The sequence below is a fragment of the Thermomyces dupontii genome (genome assembly GCF_041956625.1).
Source record: "Thermomyces dupontii strain NRRL 2155 unplaced genomic scaffold VTN31scaffold_4, whole genome shotgun sequence".
Classification (NCBI taxonomy): Eukaryota; Fungi; Ascomycota; class Eurotiomycetes; order Eurotiales; family Trichocomaceae; genus Thermomyces; species Thermomyces dupontii.
Window position 1 is genome coordinate 1,294,792 of NW_027192310.1, and position 13,055 is coordinate 1,307,846.

Here is a 13,055-nt window from a genome sequence, read left to right on the forward strand (position 1 = left end):
TTCCACAAGTTCCCAGATGGAAGTAGGACTGGGGAAAGAGCGAGTTGCCTCCGGAACGTAACGAGAAACCGCGACCCTCATTTGCAGAAATGGCAAGTACTGTACGCAAGACGGAAGTCGAATTCAATGCTTCCAGCACATCTTCAGCCATAGCGTCATCTTCAATTGTACCTAATGGACTGGGCGATGATTAATCCCAATGCCTCTTCCTCGAGCTGGCTTAGACCAGTCCGATGATCCAGTTATTCAGTTTGTGGAGCGTATCCTAGCGGCCATCCTGAGAGAATTCCTGCGGCCGGTGCCGGCACCATCGATAACATTGAAACGAAGGCCGCTGACACGCAGTTCTGGGAACTCTGAACGGCACGGTACAGATATGCAGGGTCCATCTCTTGAAGCAGATCCGCAGGATCATTACATGACGTATTCGTGGCCAGGGGAGACACCATACGAAGCCTGGAAATTCAGTATGTCCTCAAGTCACTTGGTTGCCTCGTACTCTGTTTGCCGACGGACCTTGTAGGTTGCGCCCTTCGAGTCCTCTGCCTGATCCACGAAACTGTAATGACAAAATCAATAATTACGAAAAGGTTCTGGCGAGCCGCCCTCCTTGTCGTGGACACGGACTTCCTACTGAACAAAGACGCAGGGATATCTACTACAATGACCCGATGCTATTTGGGACACAGCGGGTGGTGGATACGCTCATCGACGATATTGCCTATACCATTGGAGTGGACCGGACCTCGTTGCGTGTTGTATGTGTGAAAGCAGCGATATGAACACAGGCTGCGGAACTGACACCAAGGCTCCAAGGTGTCCGTTGCGAAAGGCTTGATTGCGGGATGCGTCTCAAAACCGATGCAGGGCGCATCACCAATGGCATCGGAGGTAGGAGCTTGTTTGCCTTCCACATCTACGGTGGTCTGAGCAAGATAGGACATCCTTATCCCTCAACTTGGTAATATCGCCAGCATAGACCTGTCAGGAGTGTCTTGGATTCTCGTCATTGAAAAGGAGGTAAGAAGTGGGATCGTGCGCAGGAACTTCGTCGCAAAGATAATGACCCAGGAGCTCCGACAGGCAGTATTTCGAAGGCTCGTGCATAGCCAGTACCACTTCAGATCCGCTGCCGGGGAGGGAGTTCTTATCACCGTGGGTCATTGTGTTCTGGGATTTGATGTCTTGCATTTCATGCTCACTACTTCCAGGGCAAAGGCTACCCAGATCTGTTGACGCGCGAGTTTGTTCACCTCCTCTCGGATATTGCTGCTACAGGTCGTAGTAATGCCTTGCCAGACCTTGAAGTCATGGCTCCAGCAACATTTCCACCTTTGTGCGTCCTGGTCGATGCGGACCCTGACGGGATAGCCATCATGTCCACCTACAAGTACGGCTCAATTGCACACTCTCACGAGAACTCCAGACTCGACGCTCCGCAGTTGGAATGGATTGGCACACGTATTTCAGATTCCTTTGGCGGGATCGAGACTGGTAGTCTCATCCCACTGCGTCCTCGCGACGTCAAGAAAGCTCGAGATATGCTCACGCGTAATCCTGTACTAGCGGATGGTGGCCCAGAACCGGAATGGCGTGCGCAATTGCAAACCATGCTGATGTTGAACATGAAGGCCGAGACAGAAATCTTGTATGACTGGGAGGGTGGACTCGAACAATGGATTGATCAAAAGTTGTTGACTATGCTTAACACAAGAGCAGCCGGACAGTGCAGTGAGCAACCACGGGGGATACAAGCAAGATCGGCATCTGTGGCAAGCTCCGATTTTGAGGACTAATAATTTGATACGGCAGTGTGATCCTCACGTACTTAGGGTGCAAAATGTGGGAAGTACGAAACAACTTACTACTGCCTGGTTGAAAAGCAAACTTCCATGCTCCATCAAAGTGCAATTCGCATTAACTGGAAACAAATCTTGGTCCAAGATGACTTGGCCACCACTGCCAGCCACAAACAAGAACAGGGAGCTCTACAAAGCCGTGTTATCAAGCCATCCAGAGCTGTCTGGTGGAGGCTTTTCCGAAAACTGATCGAGGGTCTCAAACAGATCATTGTGATCGCTCGAGTTAGGATCCCGGTCGATAATTTCATTTCCCACAAACTTCAGCGTCGGTAACGTATCAGTGGCACTGTTTGGCCGCGGCACGTCCGGCTGAGGGTCCCTGAGTACTGGCTCATTCCACCTTGCCTCGAAACTCGCGACGATATCATCAATGCAGAACTGGATCGAACGGACCTTGTCACGAAGGGCACGCTTTTTCTCGTTACCATCCACGAGGGAGAGATAGGCCTGCCAATTGTACGATTGATGGCTGTCGACGATTCTGGCCGGCACTGCGACGCAGCTGTAAAAGGTCCAACTTCCCCCTTCACCGAGACTTGTGTCATGGATCCAGATGGTGGTGATGATCTTGGACCGTTTGTTCCCTTCCACCCGCTGCACTTCAACCCGGAACTTGTCACTGGGGCCTCTCTGCAGGCGCATCTTCTCGAGTAGTTCGATGGCGGTCTTGATGTACTCGCACACGCGCTTCTCCACCGTGTGGATCCAGTCGCAGTCCATGCAGCGGAGGTTCCAGAGCACGAGATCGCTCCCGTCCGAGGGCATCGCTGCCGATGCCATGGTGTGCTTTGGAGGGGGTTTGCGGTGATCCTTTTCCACCGTGTGTCCGCAGATTGCGAATTTATGGAGCACTGGTCCACCGACTGGTCGGTTCGTTCTGATCAGGCTGCGGGCCATACCGGTTGGAGGTTTGAGAAATCTGTCAGCCATTGCTATCATATGTGCCTTGTAATGCATTCGAAACCAAGGAGCTAATGGAAACTTTGTGACTTTTTTTTTTTTTTTTTTTTTTTTTCCAGGTCAAGTCATGTCGTCGGTGATTCATAATTTGGCTGGATCTTTGAATTTTTTTTTTTTTTTTTTTTTTTTTTTTTTTTTTTTTTTTTTTTTTTTTTTTTCCAGGTCAAGTCATGTCGTCGGTGATTCATAATTTGGCTGGATCTTTGAACGTAAAGGATCACTTTTGGGTTGGTAAAGCATATAGATAAAGGAAGCTCCCTATTTCACTGCACGTCTTCGAAGAACATGTTGTCATACCTCCTCGTCCGACAGAGGTGTCACAGCCGCGGGTGACTTACCAATGATGCCTCCATGAAGCCGACGGGGCATTTGCATCAGCGTTGATTTTGCTACCCCTGCCGTAGGACCAATCTTATAGCCAAACTCAACCCAAGAGAAAAGTCCTCAAGTTACTATAACTTTCTTCCAAGTCATCGTTTGCTGTGAGACGGGGAGGAATTGACAAAGCGAGGAAGGAACAAAATGCTGTCAGAGTGCGAACTCATCGACGTTGAAAGCCGGCAACGCGCGACATCTCTACTAAACACAATGCCTGGTTCTGCCGTCAACGAGAGGAGGAGAATGTCTTCCATGACTGCAATTATTCATCAATGATGGGCTGCTGGGAGATGAGAAGACCACGCTCCAAATTAGGGTTCTGTCAAAGTCATGTGATCCAGGTATGTCACGTGCTTAGCCGTTAGTTATGGCAGTTGACCGTTGGCGCTGGGTTGCATGACGGGCAGGAGCAGGACCAGCGAGGTACAAGGTCCGTGGCTCCACATCAAACACCTCCCCTGTGTTTTCCAGAGCCATGGACAGGACTGGCTCGCCGCTTGTACTCTGGAGAAACATAACCTAACCTAGACTGCTACCGTGCTACGAGTGAACTTCTGTAGGTTATGTGTCCTCCGTTAGGAGTTGAAACACCTGCTGGGACTGGGAGAGTGCAACCGTCCCGTTGGTTTGGCTGGTTGGGTTCGGCCGCCAACCTCCACATGACCAGGCGAAATTTTCTCCCCACAACGGCCGAACTCGCGAGCCAACAAAAGAGTGAGACCAACGAGAAAGAAAATCTGGGTCAGATTCTTCAACGGCTCAAGAAAAAGAGGTGTCACATTGACACGGGCTTCAGTGACCCCGGATGAGTCTTGACTGACCTTCGTACTCGTACGGAGGACATACAGTAGGTTACTTGTATGTCCGTCTATCCGTTTCGGAGTTTGGATGTGCACGGTGCAGCTCTTCGACATGTTCCCTTGCAGTGGGAACAGCACCTAGGTAAGAATTGAGGTGAGTTAACGAACCTAAATGCGCCAAATCCGCCAATTAATAAAGGCCACCCCCCCCACTGTTCAGGTCCAAGAGGAAGCCACTTCGCCTAACTATGTACTGTAGTTATCTGCCACCCAGGATCTCAGTTGGTCAGATAGGTGTAGCTTATTTAAACCAGTGATTGCTCGCATGTTGTCCTTTACCTCTGTCGATTCCGGCTAAACCGTTGACTAGCTGGGTGGTGATAAAACTCCCGGTTTGCTTCCATCCTACCGCTCGCCGCCAGGGAGTCCAGCTAAACTCCAAGAACGATGCGGGCATGCATGCCAAGGGCACGAACAGCGCTGGGGTTCGGGTGCAACCTTCAAGGTCCGTCTTAATTTCATCCACTTATGCAGCCATACACCGTACATAATCCATGTGGACATGACGGAATCCTGTATACTTGATAATGAAGGTCATCAACGATGTAGATGTACGAGTATGATTCCCTGAGTTGTCGTCAGCTCGTCCAAATTTGAGGTGTTTGCTTGGTTTGCATGCCACCAGTCCGGACTTCTGAATGGATCTCATCCCCGGCCAATCACAGTACATTACCAAGATGCCAAGCCTCTCGGCTGTGACAGACAGACAGTCTCCTGTTGACGAGTTGCCACAGACCAGGGCCGTCTTGGAAGCAGTTCGCCCTGGTGGTCCGGGCCCGCTCGTGCCGATTCAGTTTCAATTACCTAACCGAGTTGTAAGAAATACGCCACGTTGAAGTTTTCAAGAACGTCGGTTACCACAGGGCACAGGGAGTCTGCAGTCAGGACTGAGACTACATACGTACAACTTACGCGTCTGTTAGTAAAAAAAGAAAAGAAAAGAACGCCGTCAAACCGTCACAGGAACTTTTTAACTGACTTGCTTTTTGCCATAACTAGGTTACCTCGTAGTTCTCGTACTCGTCCTCGTACCCAATTCTAACGGTCTAACCCTTACCCCGTATGTAGTCTACTCCGTAGGTATTTCGGTGGATTCCGGGATCCGTGCTTCCCGTGGTTCACTCGGTGCAAGAGAGTCGGTCAGTCGGCGTCAGGGCCGACGATTGATGAACGCTGGCGGATCTGCCAAGTTGACAAGTGTGAGATTCGAGAAGCTTTTCGGTACCAAATCAGTGAAATCGCTCACCGTATGGAGTAAGGTAACCTGGATAACATACCTGTACTGTAGTCTATGGAGTGATATGGGTTATGGACTACTAGTAAACTATGGAGGACCCAGAGTCTATACGGAGTCCTGTCCCCAAACTTTGTCTGCTTCAGGGCCTCAGGGCTCAGGGGTATCAGGAGGCTGCGGGTACTGGTCGCCGCAACGGGCATCGATGTACAACAAGACAATCATGAAGCGTTTGAAGGAAAGCGAATGACTATCATAACCTAACTCATACCACGTTGGACTTCAACCTTGAATCCTGCCTTTGCTTGCCATCCCTATCCTAACCTAAATGCCAACATGTGAAAGGCCATTGTTGCCCAATGGTGCCAAGACTGCCAAGACACTAATGCAGAGTTTGAGGTTCGGGATTCCGAGGTCTCAGCCCATCAAGACTGAGAATGGATGCTTACTCATCAGCCCGTTGCGGATTTTGCGCATGGCGGCATTGAAAAAACAAGAAGATTACTGTAACTGGTAGTTGGCCCAGACGGGGCTAATCGTCGTCGAAGGGTTCTCTGTAAAGTACTTACTCCGTACTCGTAAGCATACAAGTACAATTTTTTGTAACTACTACTTACTGTACCGTCAAGGAACCCATCCGTCAAGAGTCTCCAGTTCATCCCCTGAACCCCAAGCCCTGCCACTAATTCCTTACAAGTCACTTTCACTCTCTCTTGGTCTTTCTGGCTGGACTTCTCCCCTTCGATCTCTTTTCACTATCTTTTCAAGATTTTTTTTTCCCTCTCCGTTCCGCTCCGTCGAGCTGGCCCTTCCCACTAGTTGACATGCTGCCCATTCAACGGTCCATTCGTTTTGCTCCACAATGATGTTGAAGCGGCCGGCATATCATCTCTATTCCCTCCTGGCAGAGAAGTCGCCAGCGCAGCTTCTCCCATGGAACCAAGGGGATCCCCCGGTCCGGGGGGATCCGAGGAAAACCGTAGTATGGATTGAGGTATGTAGGCTAGCAGGATCAACATCACCGCTGCGGATGGACTAACGACTCCAGGGCCTTCGTGGCATGGCCTCCTTCCTCGTCATTCTCACCCATCTCGCTCGAGCATGGGACTACGAACTCTTTGCCCCGCGAGATAACCCGGACGTGCCGCCTCGCTTACTGCAACTGCCGATTCTGCGGATTCCCTGGCAAGGCCGCATTGGAGTCACCATCTTCGGATTCCTCACGGGTTATGTCTGTGCGTTGAAGCCGCTGAGGTTGCGGCGGTCGGGGAACATCCAGGGTGCCTTTTCCTCGATTGCAAAGAGTGCCTTCCGCCGTCCTCCGCGCCTGATCTTCCCTGCAACCATCGCCATGTGCTGCTCGTGGCTCATTGCGCAGTTGGGTGGTTTCACTGTGGCGAACCGGTCTGACAGCGATTGGTGCCGGTATGCCTCTCCCGACCTTGAAGATTCGCTGTGGAAGGAGATCCTCCGGCTGTTCAAGAACTTCCTGGGTGTCTGGACCACGGGTTACATGGCCTACGATGACCATCAGTGGGCATTGCTGCCTCTACTGAATGCATCCATGGTGGTCTATATTGTGACCTTCGCCACCATGTACTGCACCTTCAAATGGCGCGCCTTGATCCTACTCATCTTGATAGGCTACTACCACCAGAGTAACTTTGTCAATGTCGGTAAGTAGATTTTTTTTTTCCACACCATCGTGCTTTCGCCCTTTGGTCGGAAAAGGAAAATACTCACATGTCGATTCAGAGACATTCCAGCTGCAGGCCCTCTTCGGCATGCTTCTGTCCGACTTGTCCAACGAGCAGTTTTACAAGGACTTCATCAATAACCGGAAGCTGCGTTGGCCGCGCCGACTCTTCTGCCTGGTTGCCACCATCTGTGGGCTTTTCATTGCGTCCTATCCAGGTGAACGCCCGGATCTCGCGGAGTGGTCCAAGAAGATGGAGTGGTGGGCGCACCGGATCTTCCCGAAGGACTCCAACATTGGCCGTCGGTACAGTGCGCTGGGTTTGGATCTGATCATTCTGGCAATCATCTCTTCTCCGACGACGATGGAGATCCTCTCCAACCGGCTGTTCCTGTGGCTTGGAAAGCACAGCTTCTCCGTGTACCTGACGCATGGTACGATGTTGCGTGTGCCCCTCGTCTGGATGCTCTATGGCATCAGCGGCCAGCCGTGGGTATGGACCACCGGACCCGATGGTCAGCCTGTCCAGCCTCCGTGGCTGAAGCGCCGCCCGCCGTGGGTGTTCTGCATTGCCATCCCGACCTGGCTCGTCATGGTTTACATCGTTGCCTCATTGTGGACCAATTACGTCGATCCCTTCTGTGCTCGGATGACGCAGAAACTGGAGGACAAGTTTTTTGAGAAGGAGGAGAGGAACACACCCTCGATTCCCATGACGGAACGACCGACAAACTAGATCCTTTTTTGACTGTATTTTAATTTCCTCGCTTTGACCTCGTTTGGGGGGAAGAGGTTTCACTTTGGGGATCCCTGGTGTTTTCGATACCCCATCACTGCTATGGTAAAGTCCTAGACCTTCATTTCTTTTTTTTTTTTTTTTTTTTTTGTTTTCCTTTACTGACAGCTAAGTCCCAGTAGTTGACTAGGAGACTTTATAAACGATGCCATTTTTTTAATCAATCATGAGCAGACAGGATCTTGCTTTTTTTTCCACTTTTTCCTCGGCCCGATGGCATACTCTTTCGGTGTTGAAGCGTTGAAAAAGTCGTGCTTGCGGCGAAGACGTTGAGTGGAGTGGTGTACATGTTTGATTTCTCTTTCGTTTTCTTCTTCTCCCCCCTTATTTTCTGATACATACTTTTACTACTACGCGTGTTGTATTTGACGGTTTATTAGTACTGTACATCCATAGACAGAATCCATCGCATTTTGCATGAGTGCTGTGGCTAAACTTGCGGTTAACAAGGACTATTCGAAGGGGGCCACTTGGGAGCGACGATTGATTGTAAACAGTTCTAACTAACTAAATACATTGTCCAGAAGAAAGAGATCTACCTACAGAGAAGGGTTCTGTAGATCCAAAGACTACCTATATTCTACATGCATGCCACTCTGCCATGCTTCAGACATTTCCACTCCTGCTCGGCCCGCTCCATCATCATCATCAAAGAATAGGAACAAAAAAAACAAAAAGCAAACAAACCCAAAGGACGCCGCTGAATGAGTTAAGTTTCAGAACAAAGACGGGGAGAGAAAATCTCCGGAAGGAGAGAGTCTGCAGGGTGGGTGGGGGTGGGAAGGACGAAGGTTTTTTTTTTAGAGTTTTCTCGCGGGAGTTTTCCGATGCTTCCGCCACGCCTGCGCGCCGCTCTGTTGCTGCTCTTGCTCCATCGCCCGCAGGTACGCTTCCCGTCGGGCGTGATTGCGCTCCTCGCGCAGCGCGTCCTCTTCTTCCTGCCGCCGCCGTTGATACTCCGCCGCGACCTTCAGGTCCTTCTTGCTCAGCCGGGGCGGCGGCGCGGGGGACCCATCCGCGTTGTACGCCTGCTGATCCTGGCCCGTGATCTGGTTCAGGCGCTCCGTGGCGTCCCGACGGGCCTCGGCGAGGTTCTTCTTGATGTTGGCCATCATGCGGTCGATGGCGCTGACGTTCATGTCGGCGGGTTGTTGCTCGGAAGCGGTCGGGGTTTGCCCCATCGCCCGTGCCCGCTGCGCTTCGACCATCTGGTCGATGAGGCGCAGTTGCGGACCGCTGGTGGTGTTGGTGCCCTGGCTCGTTGGCTCAACGGCTAGTGGAGAGAGCCCGAGCGCTTGGCGGACCTTGGGAAAGGAGAGGAGCCAGGATTGGCCAAAGACCATCGCGCCGGTCGTCGTGAAGTAGAGCTGGAGCGCGCTCGGCAGCCACGACATGGCAATGAAGGAGATTGCGGGTATGATGGCCCGCGTCGCGGGCGCCATGGGGCTGTTCAGGATCGATCCGGGGGGAGTTTGTTTGGCGGATAGCTATCATGTCATGTAGTCAGCAAAAAGGGAGCTCCTCACGACGAATTTCTGTTTCGTTGTTGGCACACCCACCCGGAGATTGAAATAGATTGTTGTTGCAGCCACCAGAGGAAGGATATAGAACGGATCACTGAGTGACATATCCGACAGCCACCCCAACTGCTCCGTCGCCAACCCCGGCACCGGCAACGCCGCCATGCCTCGTACTAACCGGAACGTGCCGAACCCGATGGGGATCTGAATCAGGAGCGGAAGGAACCCCTTGATCGGGTTGACACCATGTTCCCGATGGATATCCTGCAGCTCGGCCCGTGCCTTGGCGACCTCGAGCGTATTGCCGACCCGTTGAAAGTGCCACATGCGCTGCGTGATGGGTTGCGTGATGGCCCGCAGTTTCCTCACCTTGTTTGCCGTCTCCATCGAGTCAATCACGGGCTTGGCCAGTACGAGTCGCGTCAGGATGCCCGTCGCGACGATACTCGCCCACCACGGCAGGCCGCTGTAGATATGGATGTGCTCGACGACCCATTGCACAAGAGACGTCGGGCCCCAGCCGTAGTCCATCCCCACGCTCGTGCAAGTACCCAATCTTCTCCGGAATATCCGGCACTTCATTCCCGTTGATATTGATTGTGTTGACCGTAGTCTCGGTCGCAGATGCGGCGTCGGGCGGCGTCGTCGTCGACGTCGCAGTCGAATCGGTCGAATTGAACCGAACAAAGGCCAGCTGGGACACCGCCGGCAGTGAACCTCTACCGGACGCTGCCGGTATGACCCCGATCTGAGTGCCGGCAATTCTTCTCGTTTCCCGAGTAGACCGGAAAACGGCCGTCGAGAGCTAATCACGGAATCGTTCTGTCAATACTATACTCTGGCAATTGTCTCGGGCAATGCAACTTGGAATACGAACCGAGCGGCTGGAATTGAGCGACAGCGTCAGTCGTCCGCTCGTGACCTTTGCAGTCGCGGCGGACCGCGATAGACCATAGCCGCCCAGCATGGTCAATGGCTCTTGAGCATGGTACCTGAGCTTTGCGATTATTTTTTCTCTCCGCGCACAAGGTGCCAAGCTTTTTATTGCCGGGCGGATGAATCAGCAGACCAATCACATCACAGGATCGTTCCAGCATCAACATCGCGGGCTACGTATTTGTACGAGTAAGTGAGTAACTAATCGTACGAGGGATCGTTTCAATCAACGCTTCACTTTAACCCTAGAAGGCACCCCAGGAATAGGAATAATAATTTCTCAGATTGAATCAAAAAAAACCAATATACGCCAAAACACCGCCCAGATTCATGCAATTGTAGACAGAAACCGACCAATCCCGGCTTGGTTCCACCAGTGAGTACTCTAGTATGCACACTATGTCCACAGACTTCGCACTTGGCGAGCGTGTAGCAGAGCAAAATGGAATGACGAGTCCTGTTCTCTATTCCAGAGCAGCTGCATCTTGGATACCGGTTTGGGGAGTCCGCCGTTTGTCCCGGATCTCTCTCATCTCGATGCCCGGTCCCACTGGTGTCGTGCGTCGATAAGTCGGGAAAATCTGCCGCGCCTGTCAGTACATTGATCGGATTGCAGGCAGAGATTCAGAGCAGGGAAACTCACCTTTGTTCCAGACCATCCTAACCGGAATGCAGCTTCATGTGCAATCAACTCACCCAGTCCCAGCATGAGTCCGTTAATGAAGGGCAGCAAGAGATTGATAGCTGCGCCCCGTAGAATGCCCCATATCGATGGCGGTTTGTAAAGGACTAGCGGCGAGTTTGACGCCGACGGTGAGGAGGAGAACTCGTTGTTGGCCGAGTAGTTTTCCGAGTCAGAGGGGACTGTCAAGGCGGAGTCGGAGAGCTCAATGCGCTCCTCGGAGCGATGGCGCGACATGTTCGATCACACTTCTGGACTGTTATCGTGCTGGCGCAATTCGATGGGCGCGGCTTGTCGTTAGTACAGTAGGTACTCCTGAGTCTCCCTTCTGCCGAAGATGTGACGCCGGGAATGATGTCGGCGAGAATCGGCGAATGTCCTGCTTAGTCAGCGTGGTGTTTGACAGCTTCATGGCAAGACACTACTTACAGGCTGCCTGGAGGTTATACGAATCGCAGACCATAGATCCCTGAGAAAAGGCCAGCAGTGAACCAGTCACTTCCAGTAAACTGTCCTCATAGTGCAGGCATTATTGAAGTCACCGCCATGGAGGACAGTGGGGGGTGAGTATCGACCAATCAGGTAGCAAGATGACGGCTGGATGACACAGGCATCAAGCTTCGTACGCGGTACTCTTACATACCGACGCCCCGCGTTTGTTGTCAGCGACATAATCTTCTTCGTCGAGAGCTGCGCAAAGTATTCCTCTGAATTTCTGCTTGCATGCCCGAGCTGTTCGCCGGGTTCGAGAATCTGTGACAGCCTTCACCCATCGACGGACAGTCGTGCACTGCCGCAAGGATGGCTGCTATTCCCAGCAATGACGAGCTCCTCTCGCGCTTCTGCTCCACGACGGGGGCAGATACTGCAGACGTATGCCCTCTTCCTTCCAAAGTGCTCGACAATTCTTCTGTGCTAATTCTCCCTGTCCAGGCTCACCAATATTTAGAAGCAAATGGGTGGGATCTCGACGCCGCAGTTGCAGAGTACTACGCAGACCAAGATGAGGAGATGCTGAATCCCCCGAGTACTAGTGCTGGTGTTGGTGGTGGTGATATTGCTGGTGGTCGCCGATTGGGAACGGGAGAGCCTGCGGAGCCACCTCGCACCGCGCGCACGCTCGGGGGTGCCACCGTTGCGGCATCCCGTCCCTCACAGTCTCGAAGTGCTCCGAGGAAGAAGTTTGCAACGCTCGGAGATCTGACGAGCCAACGAAGCGAGGACTCGGAGGATGATGACAACCAGGATTTTTTCGCGGGAGGTGAGAAATCGGGTCTCGCAGTGCAGAATCCCGACGATATCAAGCGGGAGATTATCGAGAAGGCCAAGAGGTGAGAATTCGTGGTTCTCCTCGCGCAAAATTTCCTAGTGATCTGACTTGATTCCAAAGAGCACAGCCTCCACCATCCGATGATTCGAGAAAGAAGAAGACATACTTCACTGGAACGGCACGAACATTAGGCGGCGACGACACCCCGAGCCAGATCATTCCGGATCCCAATGAAGGTCGACCGCAGCGACCGCCCCGCGTGCACCGAACACTTCATTTTTGGGCAGACGGATTTTCGGTTGATGACGGTGAACTGTTCCGCTCGGACGACCCGCGGAACGCGGAGATCCTGGACGGCATCCGCCGTGGGAGGGCCCCATTGTCCATCATGAACGTCCAGCCTGGGCAGGAAGTGGACGTGGAGATTAAGCAACACAACGAGAAGTACGTCAAGCCCAAGCCGAAATACCAGCCGTTTGCGGGATCGGGCCATCGACTGGGCAGCCCGACGCCGACCGTGCGCACCTCCCAACCGGCCGAGCAGTCGCCCGCAACAGAGCCGGTTAAGCCGAACGTGGACGAGTCGCAGCCGACAGTCACGCTGCAGATCCGACTGGGCGACGGCACGCGGCTGACGTCACGGTTCAATACCACGCATACAATTGGGGATGTTTACGATTTCGTTGCTGCGGCAAGCCCCGAGAATCGGACACGGCCGTGGGTTCTCATGACCACATTCCCGAGCAAGGAGCTCACCGACAAGTCTGCCGTGCTGGGCGACCTGCCCGATTTCAAGCGCGGCGGCGTTGTGGTTCAGAAGTGGCAATAGTGGTTCTACGATTCTCGTTATGTACTACTGCA

The 13,055-nt window shown here is 52.6% G+C and overlaps 7 protein-coding genes across 7 annotated transcripts; 4 read left to right on the forward strand and 3 right to left on the reverse strand.

Moving 5' to 3' along the window:
• Window positions 1-199: 199 nt before the first annotated feature.
• VTN31DRAFT_4985 (uncharacterized protein) lies at window positions 200-768 on the forward strand (the record flags this gene model as incomplete). The annotated part of the gene is made up of 2 exons (XM_069405433.1): window positions 200-467; window positions 524-768. The coding sequence occupies 2 exons, from the start codon at window positions 200-202 to the stop codon at window positions 766-768; spliced, it is 513 nt and encodes a 170-aa protein (XP_069260498.1).
• A 93-nt stretch (window positions 769-861) lies between these two features.
• VTN31DRAFT_4986 (uncharacterized protein) lies at window positions 862-1,796 on the forward strand (the record flags this gene model as incomplete). Its single annotated transcript, XM_069405434.1, has 3 exons — window positions 862-891; window positions 940-1,155; window positions 1,212-1,796. The coding sequence occupies 3 exons, from the start codon at window positions 862-864 to the stop codon at window positions 1,794-1,796; spliced, it is 831 nt and encodes a 276-aa protein (XP_069260499.1).
• Window positions 1,797-1,988: 192 nt separating this feature from the next.
• Window positions 1,989-2,642, reverse strand: VTN31DRAFT_4987 (uncharacterized protein; the record flags this gene model as incomplete). The annotated part of the gene is made up of 1 exon (XM_069405435.1): window positions 1,989-2,642. The coding sequence occupies one exon, from the start codon at window positions 2,640-2,642 to the stop codon at window positions 1,989-1,991; it is 654 nt and encodes a 217-aa protein (XP_069260500.1).
• A 3,514-nt stretch (window positions 2,643-6,156) lies between these two features.
• On the forward strand, window positions 6,157-7,726 carry VTN31DRAFT_4988 (uncharacterized protein; the record flags this gene model as incomplete). Its single annotated transcript, XM_069405436.1, has 3 exons — window positions 6,157-6,288; window positions 6,343-6,970; window positions 7,050-7,726. The coding sequence occupies 3 exons, from the start codon at window positions 6,157-6,159 to the stop codon at window positions 7,724-7,726; spliced, it is 1,437 nt and encodes a 478-aa protein (XP_069260501.1).
• An 860-nt stretch (window positions 7,727-8,586) lies between these two features.
• VTN31DRAFT_4989 (uncharacterized protein) lies at window positions 8,587-9,888 on the reverse strand (the record flags this gene model as incomplete). Its single annotated transcript, XM_069405437.1, has 2 exons — window positions 8,587-9,273; window positions 9,346-9,888. The coding sequence occupies 2 exons, from the start codon at window positions 9,886-9,888 to the stop codon at window positions 8,587-8,589; spliced, it is 1,230 nt and encodes a 409-aa protein (XP_069260502.1).
• Window positions 9,889-10,706: 818 nt separating this feature from the next.
• On the reverse strand, window positions 10,707-11,161 carry VTN31DRAFT_4990 (uncharacterized protein; the record flags this gene model as incomplete). The annotated part of the gene is made up of 2 exons (XM_069405439.1): window positions 10,707-10,823; window positions 10,886-11,161. 2 exons carry the CDS (start codon window positions 11,159-11,161, stop codon window positions 10,707-10,709), a joined length of 393 nt encoding a protein of 130 aa, XP_069260503.1.
• A 564-nt stretch (window positions 11,162-11,725) lies between these two features.
• Window positions 11,726-13,023, forward strand: VTN31DRAFT_4991 (uncharacterized protein; the record flags this gene model as incomplete). Its single annotated transcript, XM_069405440.1, has 3 exons — window positions 11,726-11,797; window positions 11,858-12,255; window positions 12,315-13,023. 3 exons carry the CDS (start codon window positions 11,726-11,728, stop codon window positions 13,021-13,023), a joined length of 1,179 nt encoding a protein of 392 aa, XP_069260504.1.
• Window positions 13,024-13,055: the final 32 nt, after the last annotated feature.